The sequence below is a fragment of the Epinephelus fuscoguttatus genome, linkage group LG8 (assembly GCF_011397635.1).
Source record: "Epinephelus fuscoguttatus linkage group LG8, E.fuscoguttatus.final_Chr_v1".
Taxonomy (NCBI): domain Eukaryota; kingdom Metazoa; phylum Chordata; class Actinopteri; order Perciformes; family Serranidae; genus Epinephelus; species Epinephelus fuscoguttatus.
Genome location: NC_064759.1, coordinates 2,237,501 through 2,253,872, shown reverse-complemented (window position 1 = coordinate 2,253,872; position 16,372 = coordinate 2,237,501). Strand labels below are relative to the sequence as shown.

Sequence of the window (16,372 nt, the reverse complement as noted above, 5' to 3'; positions counted from 1 at the left end):
AGCTGAAAAAAGACTCTGGATCTGCAGAATATGCGGGTACAAAAAGCTCAGATGCTACGACCCTCTTGTCAAACCTCTCAGCTCTTCTCAGTCTTTAAATTAACACAGAGCAACAGAAGACGTGTACAGCAGAAATACTCAACTGGCTTTTCCCGGGAGTCACTTTCTTAACATTACAGGGGGGCAGTTAATAAACAAACACCGATAATATCTATCAGTATAAATAATAAATGAACTGCCTGTTTTCAACATTTCAATGTTTGCTGTCCTCACTCATCTTCACCAAGAGGCAGAAATAGTCGCAGCAGCCCCCCTGGGTCAGGTGTACACAGGGGCGTTTCTAGGATTTTAAGACATGTGGGGCTAAGCGTAGACGTGTGTCGGGGGGTTCAGGGGATCCTCTCCTAGCAAACTCTATTTTAATGCTTTTTACGCACTCTGGCACCTTATTTTCTTTCACAGTACAAAAAATACCACTGTGAATCAGTTTATATTTTTTGTGAATTAGAGAACAGTCAGTAGGCCACCTGGCAGCCAATCACAGACCAGATTTGGCCCACGATAGGCTTTTTATTTTCAGCCGAATGAGCCGCTGCTGTCTGTAATCACACAAAGACTGTCTGTGAGTGAAAGGATGCATCACTCTGTCACCACTGCGTGAACACCAGTGGACAGTTTTGTATTTTAAAAATCACTCAATTCAACTAGATTTATGTCAGACCAGTCAAGATGTTAGAAACACAGACGGGTCCAAACTTTCCCAGAGAAGTTTTGAGCCACTGAAAAACATGATTTTCAGATCATTTTAATTTCCTCTAGATTTTATTGATTCATTTTGATTCGATTAGATTTATTGTCAGTGCAGGAACTGACACAACAAACGCAGTTTAGCTTCCAACCAGAGGTGCAAAAAGCAGCAAAGTGCAGAATAAAGATTAGATTTAAACATATTTAATGGCTTAAATGTAATTTTTAAATATAGTTTAAATGTTTCTGTGGCTCTTGATGTCTTTATTTTCCTTATATTTTATTCTATTTTGACAGAAACAGAAATATTCTGCATGTATTGAGTCAAACATGACGAGCATCAGCCTTTAAAACCAGACTCTGAACTCGACTGAGGACACGACCTCCGGCTCTGCAGGCTTCTGTGTTTGATATTTAATTGAGGAGATTTTGGGTGGAGTGTTCCTTTAAAATGAACAAAATTCCCCTCTGAGGCGTGTTTGTTTTCTCCACCCTCTCTGTACTTTGTGCTGTGGTGGGGTCAAGTCATTGTGCAGCAGGATGGAGGGCGAGGGTGGGGGGTGTTTGTTAGCTGAGTCATGTTGGGTACAGCTGGGTGGGTCTGACTGTGATACTGTGGCTCAGCTCGCACAGGAAACTGATCCCGGAGCTGTCGGACCGACGAGTGTGTGTTCAGAACGAGATACTGTAAATACACTAATAAACTTCACACTGACACACACTCAAACAGCAGCAGCGAGGAGGCGTTCACTGACCTAAACTCTGTGTAGACAAAACAGGTGCTCAGTAAGCACATTACAGCTGAAACAATGATCCAATTAACAAAAACTATTTTAATAACCAGTTAATTGTTTGAGTCACTTTTAAGAAAAAATGCCAAACACTCCCTGATTAAGCCTCTAAACCTAATTAACTGAATATCTTTGAGTTTCTGAGTGTTGGTCCGACAAACATTTACAGATGAAACACTGAACTGAGTAGGGATGGGAATTGATAGGATTTTATTGATATCAATACCATTATCAATTCTGCTTATCGATCCGATTCTTTATAAATTCCCTTACCGATTCCTCCTGTGAATTAATGATATCACCGCCTGTTGTTTGTAACCCAAGACATCTGCTTTCATAACTTTTATTATGAACCTTAAAGCCACGGTCTAGTTTAGAAAGACGATGAGAAAGATTTGAAAAAAGCACCACACTCCCCTCCCTCTGTGCTCCATGATCCCTCCCCTCTGAGCTCGTGTCCCTCTCCCCTCGGAGCCTCCTAACGACACACCTCCTCCCGCATAGAAATGTTTCGACGCCGTCTAACCACACCAAAAAACTAACAGCAGCTTTCACAGTCATAAGACAGCATTGGCATACAGCTATCTGTGTCACAACAACAGCCACAATGAGTTGTCATGAATGTTACTCCTAGCTGGTGATCTAGAGATAAATCCCGGCCCACAGCCTGAGTGTGTCAACACCACGCAGCTAGTGCAGCTAACTCAGGTGAGGCAGCTAACGCAGCTAGCCCAGCATATTATAAGAACAAATGACGTGCAAATCAACTCAGCTGCCCTCATCTTACCATCCTTGGTGTTCCCATGAAATCCGACAACAGGAGCAGGGACCTGCTGAGGCTCCACAGTGGGCTAGCAGCTCCAGTAAGGCTAACAACAACAGCGTCCTGCCGCCGTCTACCTGAAGCGGGGATGCGCGAGGCTCCACAGTGTGCTAGCAGCTCCAGGGAGGCTAACAACAGCGTGAAGTGAAGCTATGGCTTTGACCACTTCTGTCTCTTCGCCATTACGTCTTCTTCGTTGTTGAACATGCTGCTGACTGACGAGCATAGATTCGGCATAATGAAAAGAATCGATAAGGGAATCGTTAAGCATAAAGGCTAATGATGTCGATGAATTGAACCAGTTGGAACCGGTTCTTAACAGGAACCGGTTCTCGATTCCCATCCCTAGAACTGAGGGAGACAATATGATGAATTAAACAAGGAAATAATCAAAAGATCGTTTAATAGTAAAAATATACTTTGCTGTCCTGTTCAATAGAACAATTCCAGGAACTAAAATTACATCTGAGAAACAACACAGGTTACACTAATCAGTTCAATTATGGATTAAAAACTGATTTGAGATCAAATTTTCTCGAACTGAAGTGACTGGTCGATTTACAGAAAAGTAATCAGCAAATATTTTGATAATCACGTGAACAAACATGGCAAATCGTGTGTATATAAACTCACTGGACACTTTACTAGTTACATCTGTTGAACTGCTCATTAACACAAATATCTGATCAGCCAATCAGGTGGCAGCAGCTCATTAACATTTAGTCATGTAGACATGGTGAAGACGAGCTGCTGAAGTTCAAACGGAGCATCAGAATGATGAAGAAAGGTGATTGAAGTGACTTTGAACGTGGCATGGTTGTTGGTGCCAGACGGGCTGGTCTGAGTATTTACTGGGATGTTCAGCACAACCATCTCTAGGGTTTACAGAGGATGGTCCCAAAAAGAGAAAATATCCAGTGAGCCAAAATGCCTTGTTGATGCCAGAGGTCAGAGGAGAATGGCCAGACTGGTTCAAGATGATAGAAAGGCAACAGGAAGTCAAATAAGCACTGGTTCCAACCAAGGTGTGCAGAAGAGCATCTCTGAAGCAACAACACCTTGTCCAACCTTGAAGCAGATGGGCTACAGCAGCAGAAGACCACACCAGGTGCCACTCCTGTCAGACTCATGTGGATGCCACTGAACATACAACACCCCCCCACCCCCGCCCCCCCATTACTGTGAAAGACGGGGCCCGCTTCGGAAAATGTGCGGCTGGCCTGGTCTGAGGAACTCAGCAAAGAGCTCAAGGTGTTGACCTGGCCTCTAAATTCCCCAGATCCCAATCCTATCGAGCATCTGTGGAATGTACAGAGGTCCTGTGTCCGAGCCTCGACAGGTCAGAGCTGAGTCCGATCCACAGCAGGACCTCTCATTACTTTACTTCTCTTTTTTCCTGCCTTTGTGTCCTTGTGTCTCCGTCTGTGCCCCCTCTCTCTTTGTGGGTCCATGAAGGCAGCACAGGCAGAACTCTTAATGAGCACATTTTTTTCCTCAGCAGCAGTTTGTGGAGTTTGAGTCGTGGAGTGGAGATTGATCAGTCGATTCAATCAGAGCTGGATGGATAGATGAGAGGAGTAACTGCTTTCACACCTGCCATGTTTGGTTCAGTTTAATCAAGCTCTAGTTGGTTTGCCCCCTCAGTGCGGTCCGTTTGTGCAGGTGTGAACACAGCAAAACAACCGGACTGAGACCTTCTTGAAGAGGTGGTCTCAGTCCGGTTCCAAGGAACTCTGGTGCGGTTGGTTTGTGGTGAGAAGGTGTTCCGACCTGGATGTGAAGCAACTGCAGTCACATGACACATTGTTTGGGTTAAACATGAGCATGTTACAGTCCTGGAGGATTATTAATGTGCACCTCCTCCTGTACTGCCTTAATATGCACATTCAGCACATCCAATGCATCAAAACATTGTTTTCTAGTTGGAGCCGCGTTTGCCTCGTTTTCAAACTGTATGCTTTGACTAAAATGAACAATGACAGCAATATAGTCCACGATGAGCAGCGCTAAAATCAACCTGCGTAGTTGTCCCTCCATTGTGACATTAGAAAGTGTCACATTTATCTTGCAAGTGTACTCTTCTTCAACGTTTGCTTTACTTCCTGGATTTTTCCCACATGGAAATTCTGACCAATCAAGAGCAGCTTTCTCACACAAGGCATTTGATCTGGTCCTCTTGTAAATGCTGCCGTGAGAACACCAACCAACTCTAGGCAATTATACAACTTTGGAACAATATGAGTCCCTGAATCAGACCAAAGGAGACCACTCTAGGGCTGACAGCAGCATAAGTTTCACTTTCACTGCGCCTGACGTTCTGCTGCTCCGTCTGTACCCAGAGTCGCTCTGTGCTACGAGAGCGTGGAGCAACTGAACGGTTATATATTCCAGCAGTGCTTCTAATAAACACTCGAGCTCCAGATGGCAGCAGATGTTTTAAGCGTGGCGGGCCACCACAAATAAACAAATGTGTGGAAACCCTGGGTAAATTTCATTTTCTTCAGCAATGTGAACAGCTTAGTAAAAACCAGAATATTTTGTGAATGTAAACGTCGTCACTGAGAGCAACAAGTTCCTGTTCACACAGTCGACCAATGAAGCTGATTCTGATTCTGCTGATCAGTGAACACTGACGTTAACTGTTTGTTGCAGCTCCGGTCGGGTCGCTAACCTTCTGTTGTTCGTAAACGTCTTCCTCCGAATCATTTCTGGATTCTTACAGTTTGAGAACTCACATTAAAAGAAGAAGCACAACATTTCTCTCTGTAACTGTGTTATTTAACCCTCACTTTGACTCTGCCCGACCAATCAGGAGTCAGTTATGTCAGTGGCTGTGATTTTATTTGAATGCTGTATTCTGTAGGTTTCATTCATGTGAAGCTTCATGTTGTCATCACTCTAACCCTTGCTGTGTTTTACAGCCTCTCTCGCCCACTCTCACCATCTGTTACCACCCTCCTCCTCCTCCTCCTCCTCCTCCTCCTCCTCCTCGACACACTGCTCCCTCCTCTCCCCCAAACTTTCTTTCTCTCTGGTGAGGTCATGTCTCTCGCTCAGTCTCCAGATGATGTCAGAGCTGCAGAGACTCTGGGCGAGGCTCCGAGCCGTCGACCACAACACAAGAAGAAGAAGAAGGGAGGAGGAGGAGGAGGAGGAGGAGGAGGAGGAGGAGGAAGGCTGGGAGTTAAGAGTTCATTTCTCCTGGTAACAGTAAAGAAAGAGCAGCAACAGTTTGTAAAATGGCGTCTGAGTCTCAGACAAACTGACGTTACACCCTCAGATATCTTAATTTGTCCCACAGTCCAACATCAACACAGAAAACAGACGCAACGAGGAAATCTTTGTTCTAAAAATAACTTGTTGATTAATCGATTTAAGGTAAGATCACATAAGATGATCCTTCACTGATCCCCAGAGGGTAAATTCAGGTGTTGCAGCAGCACAAAGAAAAGTAAAAACTAAATCATTAGAAGCAGATAAAATAAAAATATGAATAAAAACAGAAAGTATACAAGAGCAGTAGAAGTGGAGATGAAACACTGATGACTGTGGTTTATTTGATTTTTACCTCACTGAAGTTAAACTTTCACCCAGATTTGCTTGGAAAAGCCCTTTTTCACCTGTATGTTGCAGCTGTTTTTCAACAACCTAGTCAGTGATGTCAGAGGGTTGGTTTGTCTCTGTTGCAACCTGGTACTGTAAGATATGTTTTGGGGTTAAACTTTTTGTTTTAGATATTTTGAGTAGAGTAGGGCACAGATGTGCAGGGAGTCATTTTTGGGCAATTGTGCTCAACAGATGGGACACATGTTGCATCCACTGTGCAGATCAATGTTTGGGCCTTTTCCACCGTCACTTTTGGCCGAGCTGAGTCATGCCATGCTGTGCCGATTTGCGTTTCCACTATCAGTTAAGACACGACGTGCCATACCGAGCTGCAGCTGAAATGGACCTTCTAACAAAAAGACCAGGTGATTAAAACCAGTTCAAACACTGAATAAAGCTGTTTCACTATTAAAAAAATCTGCTAACTACAGCACAGTTTGCACCGTGCAGTCCGGTTCAGTTCAGTCCAGTTCAGTTCAGTTCAGTATGATTTTATTTGAATCAGTCTGAAGTAGGGCCGTAACGGTACATGTATTTGTGTCGAACCGTTCGGTACGCGACTTTCAGTTCGGCACGACCCTGTACCGAATTATTGGGCGCAGGATATTATTTTATTTTATTTTGTTTTATTTTAATTCTGTTTTTGCGAGCCGAACCATTTAAAATATCTAGTTCCCCGTCGGACATAATTGAGTGACGGACCGTGTCCCGTAAATCTCCGCTTTCACTTTGTGCAGCGCATTCTCACATTTTGACAACATGGCAAGTGAGCCTGACGAACCTGAAGACCCACCCGCAAACCTTAAGTCCTCCGTTTGGGAACACTTTGGTTTCAGGGTAAAATACGAAGATGGAAATAAACAAGTGGACAAGACAAAAGCAGTGTGCCGACACTGCAGAACAGCGGTCGGGTATGTACTTGGAAACACGTCTAACATGCTAACGCATCTAAAGCGACACCACCCGAGTTTGAACGTTAACCGGCACGACTAGAAAAAGCAATCTGGTGCAAACTACGATATCGTCGGCGTTTAAAAAGAAAGAGCGTTTCCCTGCCCATCGCGCTAAAGAAATAACCAACGCCATTGGAGTTGAGTAAAATTGTTTAAGCTGCACTTTAGATATAAGCATGTTTTGTTTACTGCACTTTAACAAAGTGGGAAAGCTAAGTAAGTTCCTAGTAAAACTGAATCTGAGCAGGCTTTAAAGCTGACCAGCTGCACTATACTTTTTATTTTATTTATATTTTCATTCAAAAAATGTGTTTAAAAAACAGCAGGATTTTATTTTTCACTTTTATATTTCTATTTTCATTCAAACAATGTGAAAAAGCAGGATTTTATATATATTTGTTTCATTCAAAAATTGTGTAAAAAGAGTTAACTGCTGTGGTGGTATGTTTTAATAAGGTTACCAATAAGTAAAAGATATTTAATAGTTGTCTATTTTTTTCATTACTGTACTGAAAAAAAAGAACCGTGACTTGTGTACTGAGGTACGTACTGAACCGAGATTTTTGTGTACCGTTACACCCCTAGTCTGAAGGGTTACTGTTGGCTCCAAAGGTGCTGGACTGAAAGGGTTTGGTGGAGACAGGGCTTAAAGTGGCTGACACAAAAACCTGAATGTCCCTATTTGGAGCCAGTGTTTGGTTTTTGGGTGATTACACACTAAAGAAAACAGACTTATTATACTATAGTCCATTTCTGCCAATAACCCAATAAATGACGTCATTAGATCAGTTAGAAAGTATTAAATCATTCAGACGTCCTCAGAGCAGAGGGTTCATCCGTTCCTGTGACAATGAGGAGAGTTTAATTTAGCGGACTGCTCCTTTAGTTTAACACACTTCATCACACATTCTCCTTCTTTCTCCCTGTTTCCTCCCAGCTGGGTGGAGTCAGGGTGGGTGAGTGTGGGGGGAATTTAACAGGAAATGATCTAAGAGCTGCTGTCAGCTGCACAGGAAGTGCCCATCCTCCAACACTCCCCCCTTCCTCAGATTTCAGTGTTCCTGCAGGAAACTGTCAACGCTCCGACTTCCTTTCTCTTTCTTATTCCAGTGAAACACACTGACTGTAGTCGTGAAGGAAACTGTCTGTTCATGAATGAAGGAGAAAATTAAGACATAACTTCCTGTCCGTCCTCAAGACGATGATCTGTTCTTCATTTCCTCATAATATAAAATACTGTCTGTTTCTGTGCTGAACAGTGAAGACTGAACAACTCTTCTTTTTAACAGCGTTAAGAGATTTTCACAGTGTCGTAATCATCTCAGAAAATATTATGGTATTACAAGTTATAATTATCATCAGTCAGAACGACCCTTAAGGATAAAAACTGAAGGATTATTTTTGGTTGAACAAACATTTTATTACTAAAATTGAAACTTGGAAACATTTTTATGTGTAAAAGTTTCCCTTCTGAAAAGAACTAAAATAAAGGTGATGTTCTTCGTTCAGTTATATTTTTTTCATTATTGTAGATAAGCAAATGTACACAGTGTGATGATAACTGTCAATTTTCATATCATGGTAAACCTTAAAACCAGTATACCATTGCAATCCTAATCCTTTCAAACCAAAGTTATAGTTTGCAGAAGAAAGAGAAGGTAGACATATAGAGTTCATATATATTAATATAAAGTCTAATCTAATGTCGTCACACAGATGTCTCAGTGTATATGAGGTCTGATCAGTTCTGCAGGGTTCAGACTGCATGATATCAGCGCGACCCGACACTTGTAAGGCATCAGGAATGAAAACGGCGTCAGGTGCAACAGTTGTGGACGACAACTGATGCTTCATCTGAGACGCCTCACAACATTCTGACAAACAAACTTATCAGTCATCTGTTTTTGTCTTCTCTCTCAGGCTGCACAAATCAAACAATAATCTCAGTCACAATTTTGGCTTCCCACAATTAAACAACATGACTGATGCAACATCGACGTTTACAGTGCTCCGCTCAGAGAAACTCTGCTACGCATCAAATCAAGCGCTTCTTAAACAAACAGCCATTCCAGCTGACACATGTGCAACAAACTGATCCAGGACCTGCTCACTGTGCTGCCGCAGCATCAACAACTACAACTCCCATGAGGCTTTGACACAGACGTGCTGTCACACCCTGAAATGCCTCCATCAGGTAACCATGGTAACAGGTGGGTGGGTGTGTGGGAACTTCATGTGCTTTTGTTTTCTCAAATGAGGAAGAGAAGTATGTGAGTGTACACTCCACCCATCCAAAACATCCAGAGGGCAGTCTGATGGAAACCAGACTGAGCTCAGGACGACCACAGAAACACACCAGTAACAGACCAGTACAACACCAGCAATACACCAGTAGATGTCCAGTGTGATCCCAGTATGACATCATCACTGGTCTGAAGTCCTGACCTTTGACCTGTTAGAGATACGAGGTTTCATGTCTCTGACCTGTAGAGCTTCAGTGAGGCTCCGCCTTCGTCCGTCCACCAGGACAAAGGGACGAGTTTTCTGCAGCAGGGGGCGCCGCCATCTGTCCACACCTGAGGACACAGACAGACTGGGTAAACTGGGAACACAGACTGGGTAAACTGGTAACACAGATTGGGTAAACTGGGTAGGAAAATTTGTTGGGTGGTATTCATCTTTTAATTTTTGAATTCAGGTATTCGTGTTTTGTTTTGTTTTTTAAGAAATGACAAAGAAATTCTAAATAAATATTAAGTCTTGTTGTTTCCAATCACACTGATTTATTTGTGTCCATAACAACACTGATCACCATGTATTGATTTTTAATCATTTTTGTCTTTAAAACGGTTAAAACATTATTTCATCACAGCGCAGTGATTCACTCCAACCCTCCTCTCTCGGTGTATCACCTGCACACCTACACGCACACACACACACACACACACACACACACACACACACACACACAGTGACGGGGCTAACTGTTAGCATCACACCTCTAACGCTACCTAGTAGTTAACTGATTTAACGAGAGTCGAAGTTATAACTCTATAATCAACTTATCTGACACAGTGACCGCCCTAATGGAGTCCAGATAAATATGATGTCGTCTGAATCCAACTTTAATTTTATTAAAGAGAAGTTTGAGGTCACACAGAAAGTCGAGGAAAACACACGGTCAACAAACTGATCCAGGACAGTCCCTGACTCATCACTGTGTTCTCATTATGACTTGGTGTGTTGGACATCACTGACCACTCACAGACAGCAGCACTGGTATATTTTTATCTCTAAAGCACTACTGGTCAAACTCCCAGCCGACCTCTGAACCCTGCTGTCTGTCAGCTCTGGTAGTTTCCAGCTGTGGCTGCTTTCTAACGAACATCTGGTTTTAACAGATGTGAGGAAAACTGTATTTTCCTACTCTGCACCATGGTCATGAAACAATCCTCAAAAAGATCTAAATTATAAACACATCATAAAGAATATGGTGACACAGACATGTGCATGTTTTTCTTGAGAGGACACTAATAGTTGTTGTTTTACTGTGGATTTTTGTTTTATATGTTGTATTAGTTGCATTTTAATGTGTTCTGATTGGCTGCTGCCTCGACCAGGTCTCTGTTGTAAAAGAGCTCTTCAGTCTCAATGGGACTTCCTGTTTAAATAAAGATTAAATAAATAAATAAATTAAAGGGACTACAGATGAAAAAGCCCTTTGGTTAATTCTGGCATTTTTTAACTGTGTGTATTCATTAATGTGCACCGTCTCTTCTCAAATAAACTAAACTATAAACTAATAAAACTGAGTTGGGTTTTGTTTGTCAGTTTCAAGACTCCAAAGTAAAGCTGCAGTGATTCATCAATAGACAGAAAATCATCTGTCAACTATTTTGATCAGCGAATAGTCTCGGCCTGGAGCCAGGTCCTGCCCTCGTTATGTTTTCTAATAATAATGATAATGCATTTTATTTATAGGACGCTCTCAGAGCACTCAAGGACACCTGACAAGACGCAGTTAAAAAAAAGCAGCAGTGTTTCCATAGATCATAAAATAAAACAATTCAGTAATATACAATAAAAGTTAATAAAATGACTAGACAAAAATCATGATTATAAATATTAGGTATAAAATCATCTGCTATCGTTTCATCATTATTGCTTCCTGTTAGCCTGTTCATACCCTGGGCCATCACAAGTTGATAACGTGCACCCACAGCTTGGGGTTGTTTCGTTTCAGGGGACCCAAAACCCCTTTTTAAGGTGCAGACACACCAAACCGACATCAAAGAACTAGCGGCGACGAAAGCCAACTGTTACGTCGTCTACGTCGCCTCACGTCGCCCTGTGTCAGTTGCATTTGAACACACTACACAGACTACACTCCCAGTGTTTCCTCCGCAGGCTCCACTTCACTCAGCTGCCCGATAAACCCGCTGCTTCTTCCCACTTTAACCTGAATAACAAACCAGGGCTCGGTGCTCCGGTTGGATCCAAACGGAGAGCCGGGGCTAGCTCAGAGACTAGCGGAGGCTAACTGGCTGTGCTTCCCTTCGGTCATGCTGCGGCTAACACTCCGCTAGCCGCTCCCAGCTAGCTCCGGTTTGTTATTCAGGTTAAAGTGGGAAGAAGCAGCGGGTCTGTGGGGCAGCTGAGTGAAGTGGAGCCTGAGGAGGAAGCACCGGTTAGCCCCGGTTTCACTACAGGCAGATTCACTCGCTACAGGGGCGAGGAAATAAAAACCTGAACAGCCAATCAGAGTGATCTCTCTCACCGATTCAACATGCTCAATCGGGGGGCGTCGGTGGCTTAGTGGTAGAGCAGTTTCCCCATGTACAAGGCTGTTGCCGCAGCCAGTGGCCCTTTGCTGCATGTCTCTTCCTCTCTCGCTTGTCTGTCCTATACACTAAAGGCTAAAAAGCCCCAAAAAATATCTTAAAAAAAAACAAAAAAAAAAAAAAAGACTCTCTGCTTCTCACCAAAAATGACTATTTTTCATCACTATGTGTTTAATATCTTTGCTTCACTTGTACACAGAAAACTTCCAAGGTGATAAACTTCAGTTTGAGCCCAAGTCGACCTTTTTACCTTTTTTAGCTCTTACCTAAATTTGTCACGACATCTGAAATCAGAGAAAACTGGGCCGACTGCCGGCAACTTTTAAGGTGGAACGTTAACTTGTAATGTTACTCAATGCATGAGTTGATGACGTGAATCCATCAGCACACCTTAAATTTCACTGTGACAACTTTGACCATCACTTTAGTTTTTATATGACACACACTTTTAGTAATGACTTTAAAAATATAGATTCATTTGGAGCGGATTATGTGAAGGTCATATATTCTACATATTCTAGTGCTATATCGAAGGCAGCTGGACTTGTTTGAATTTCTTGATGACGTTTTAACGTCCAGTTGTTTACGATATAACAACTGAATTAAAATGTGAGATGTTTTTCTTTCGTACACGTTAATAAACTGAATAACTTTGAATTTCTGGACGTGTTCAGGTGAAACAAACTATTTGAAGACATCACTTTGGACTCTGAGTTATTTAACAGGGAATGTTTCACTATTTTCTGATTTTCTTGCATTGATGAATTAATCAGTTGATCAATAAGATAACAGGCTGCTTAATCTATCATAGAAATATTGGTTATTTGCAGCTCTAGTTTCAGTACAGACAGTTACAGTCACAGCAGTCAGCTGAGTGAGAGGCTGCTAGTGTCAGATTAGGTTACCCTGACAACGGGCAAGCATTCAATCAGGTCAAAGGTCAAAGGTCACAGACACAGACAGACTTCATCCGTCACATCACACAGATTAACTTAATGTTTTAATGAATTACAGCTTCTTAATAATTCCCCTCCTCACACAGTAGTGTCTGTCAGTTAGCGTCAGCCGGTTCACAGTAACCGTTAAAGTGTGTACCTGTCACAGCAGCTGTCAGACTGTCGGTACCGTCCGTCTGTCCGTCCGGAGGCGGAACCTCTCCGTCCTGCGGTGCGTTCAGGGACCGGGCAGCAGTGAAGGCAGCACGGCCGCTGAGCAGCAGCAGCAGCAGGATCGTTACGGCAGCTCCGTTCATCCTCTCTGCGTCACCGGCAACAGGTTGCTGCTCTCTGATGTGTGTGTGTGTGTGTGTGTGTGTGTGTGTGTGTGTGTGTGTGTGTGTGTGTGTGTGAAGCAACCCGGTCCCGTTCCCGTTACCTCACCGTGTCCAAGCACCGGGAGAGGCTCCAGAGAAACTCCATGGTGCTTTTTTGATCCGGTAACATCCACAGAAACAAAGCGGGGTCAGAGCCGCCGCTATACCGGACCACCCGCGGGGAAAGTGACCGTTAATTCGGGGTGTATGTAGCGGGCAGGGAGCCCGGTTCTCCGGTTCGGACCGTTATCTGCGTAGCTCTCTTAAAAACAGTTTCTGGCCCCAGAAACTAACGCTCACACCGGGCTGAGAGGCTCCGTTAATGTCGGCTGTGTTTAACCGGACACCGGACAGTTTGGTTCATCCGTCCCGAGAGAGCTGTACGCGACTAATTAACGGAGGACACCGGACCGCCCGTGTTTATACCGTGGGCTAACGGAGACGTCATTTAGCTGCGTTAAGCTAACCGGAGCTAGCAAGGTTTAGAACGGAAGTAGTCTGACAGCCTTCAAAATAAAAACGACTGACATCAATTTACCTTGTATTTCTATTTGACTATTAATTCCAAATCACTTTGATAATAAAACTAATAACAATAATCAATTGAATAATTTAACTATTAATTAATTATAATATGATATAAAGACGTCGTCAAAACCTGCTTACTTTCCAATCAAAATCAAAAATTAAATCTACCTTGTTTTCTGTAAATAAGAGGCTCAATATCTTTTTAAGTTAAAGCACAAATTTAAAAAACAAATACAGCAAAATAAAACTGAAATAAAAAGCATTTTCTTTACATTCCAAAGTATCACCCACAATACACCTCTGCTCATCAGACTCCATTACAGCCAGGTAAGACTTTAAATTTATCTTAAATTTAAAATATGTATACATTCAATGAGTCTTTCCATAAATCAAATTAGTGAAGTGAATTTTATTATACAGCCCAAAATCACAAACCTCAAATTTCCCTCTTTTATTTTTATCTATACGGTGTACTCTTAATTTTTACACTCAGAATAATAACTATTTATAAGTAAACCAAAATCCTAATTAGCTGGTTGTTGATAAATAAATCCCATTAAATACGTTTGTTTTGACTGTTTAAATTTATGGCATTTAAGAATATAGTCTAATGGAGGCATGACTGTGAGGTCACAGGAGATAAAAGTGGTGTAGTGGAGTGTATTGGTTGTCATATAATGTAATAATGTACTTATATATTAATTTCCCTCCAGCTGTGAGCAGCGTGTTGCAGTCTGTGACAACAAAGTCCAAAAACTGTGAGATTTTAGTCTGGACGCACTTCTGCAGTGTGAGCAGACCGTAAGTATCATATATATTAACTGCATGTTGAAGTTTAAACCATGTACAGAGTGTGTGATACGTAATGTAACACACTCCACAGTCAGTGTTTGTCTTCAGCTGCATCCTGAAATTCAGCTCATAAACTTTATTTTATTTTGGAAATACAATAACTGGATGCAGCTTCAGCACATCTGAGTGACTTCTCTCACACACACACACACACACACACACACACACACACACACACACACACACACAGAGGGTATTTCCTCAGCAGAGTTAACCTCGTCATACTGAACTATTTTAATCACTGCTTTTACTTTGTTGTTTTATCACTTCGTGTTTCGTGTGTTTTCATTTTTTTATTGCATATAAACACAATATTAAGCACAAGTTAAACCCTTCTTCTCCACATCTCAGAGGCTTTTTTTATTCTTTATATTTATTTGACAGCTTTAGTTACTTTGCAGATTTTGGAGATTGTAGTGATCATTTTAGCACAATACATATTTAATATTTCTGAGAGTTTATACAGTGTGATGTAGCACATATTTTTATATGTTCACACACTCAGCACAGTGAAGATATACATTTTTTTTTTGATATCTTAAGTACAGTGTTAAACATTGTTGCATAATGCATATTTGTATTTTACTTTATTTTAATTTATTATTTATTTCATTTTATTTTATTTTATTACTTAACATGCTTGTATTTCAAACTTTTATTCTTACTTCTGTAGTTCTCTCTTCGTCACATCAGAGTGACTGTAATGAATCACAAACTCCGGATTTCTGATTACTTTTAACACAACACGTATTTGTACGACAAAATTCATTTTCCAGTGAAAAACACATCATCAAATCATTTTAGTCTGGCATTTATATTTTATCTGAAATGATCAAATTTAAATTTTCTTCTAAAATAATTTTCTTCAGTATTTTTAGAGCAGCCTCCTGCTTTATTTTTTCTTTTTGCGAGATTTAGATGATGATTTTATTTATTTATTTATTTATTTATTTATTATTTATTTTAATTCAGATCAGACATTTTCAAGTATTCTCTGCAAAACAAAAAAGGGTTTAGGACGCTCAGACGTCTCTTCATAAGTCTGGAGGATTTAACATTTTATTTTCTCTAAATATTATAAATCAACTCGACCAACTTCTACTTTACTTTTACTTCAGATACTTTCAGTACATTCGGTCAGTCCGACTCTCGAGCTGCAGTAACTGACGTGTGTGTGCTGATGTCTCGTCCTCTCAGTGATCCATCAGTGAATATAAATAAAGTTTGTAACAAAGTGTTTTTACTGTGACTGCAGGTCGATGGCTGAGTGATGAGTTCAGGAAGACGACAGGTCACAGAGGTCACAGAGGTCACAGAGACCCTGATGACATCATCACTCAGAGGAGTGCTGACTGATCCAGCATCAGTTCGTAGAAGAGATTAAAACTGTGAATGAAGCGAGCGCTGCACGTGCTGCTGAGGATCAGCTGGTTACATAACTCTTCTGTTCATATCTAATCTGACCATGTGATCCCACACACACACACACACACACACACACACACACACACACACACACACACACACACTGAGTGTTAAGTTGAGTTCCTGCTGGACAGTTTTCAAAGAAAGTTTACTTGTCTTGTTTCTTCTCATTAAATCTTTGTGCTGCGTTCAAACTGTAAATTCTCTCTGTGTGTTCCTGTTTTAAAACTCACACACACAGTGAATGTTTGTAAATCAATACATCGTGCTTTGTTACCTTGAATTCCTTGCATGGCTGCATGGACAACAGTGAACATACTGATTTATTGATTGATTGGGGACCTCATTTAACAACAGTCCTTTTCAAACATCAGTATTTAAAACTGAACTGAAACTGATCTGAGCTCTCCTCAAAGCCAGACTCAACTCTGAGGTTTTTAGTGCAAATCAATCTGAACTATCAAAAGAGCCATTTTTGACAAAACATGATCCAG

General features: G+C 41.5%; 1 protein-coding gene and 1 long non-coding RNA gene across 6 annotated transcripts in view; one reads left to right on the top strand and one right to left on the bottom strand.

Annotated features, from left to right (window-relative positions):
• Window positions 1-13,791, bottom strand: part of adam15 (ADAM metallopeptidase domain 15) — a 38,870-nt gene extending 25,079 nt beyond the window's left edge. The window contains exons 1-2 of one of the 4 annotated variants that reach the window (XM_049582977.1): window positions 12,857-13,791; window positions 9,405-9,496 (exon numbers count right to left, since the gene is read on the bottom strand). In XM_049582977.1, coding sequence (XP_049438934.1) covers window positions 9,405-9,496; window positions 12,857-13,013 — 249 coding nt within the window. In that variant the 5' untranslated portion in view covers window positions 13,014-13,791. The remainder of the gene's footprint in view (window positions 1-9,404; window positions 9,497-12,856) is intronic. The other 3 variants (XM_049582975.1, XM_049582976.1, XM_049582978.1) reach the window with 3 other exon arrangements.
• LOC125892768 (uncharacterized) overlaps window positions 12,947-16,372 on the top strand; it is a 3,822-nt gene continuing 396 nt past the window's right edge. The window contains exons 1-4 of one of the 2 annotated variants that reach the window (XR_007449783.1): window positions 12,947-13,036; window positions 13,883-13,928; window positions 14,315-14,402; window positions 15,709-16,372. The exon at window positions 15,709-16,372 is cut by the window's right edge and continues 396 nt beyond it. This is a non-coding gene — a long non-coding RNA (uncharacterized LOC125892768). The remainder of the gene's footprint in view (window positions 13,037-13,882; window positions 13,929-14,314; window positions 14,403-15,708) is intronic. The other variant, XR_007449782.1, reaches the window with a different exon arrangement.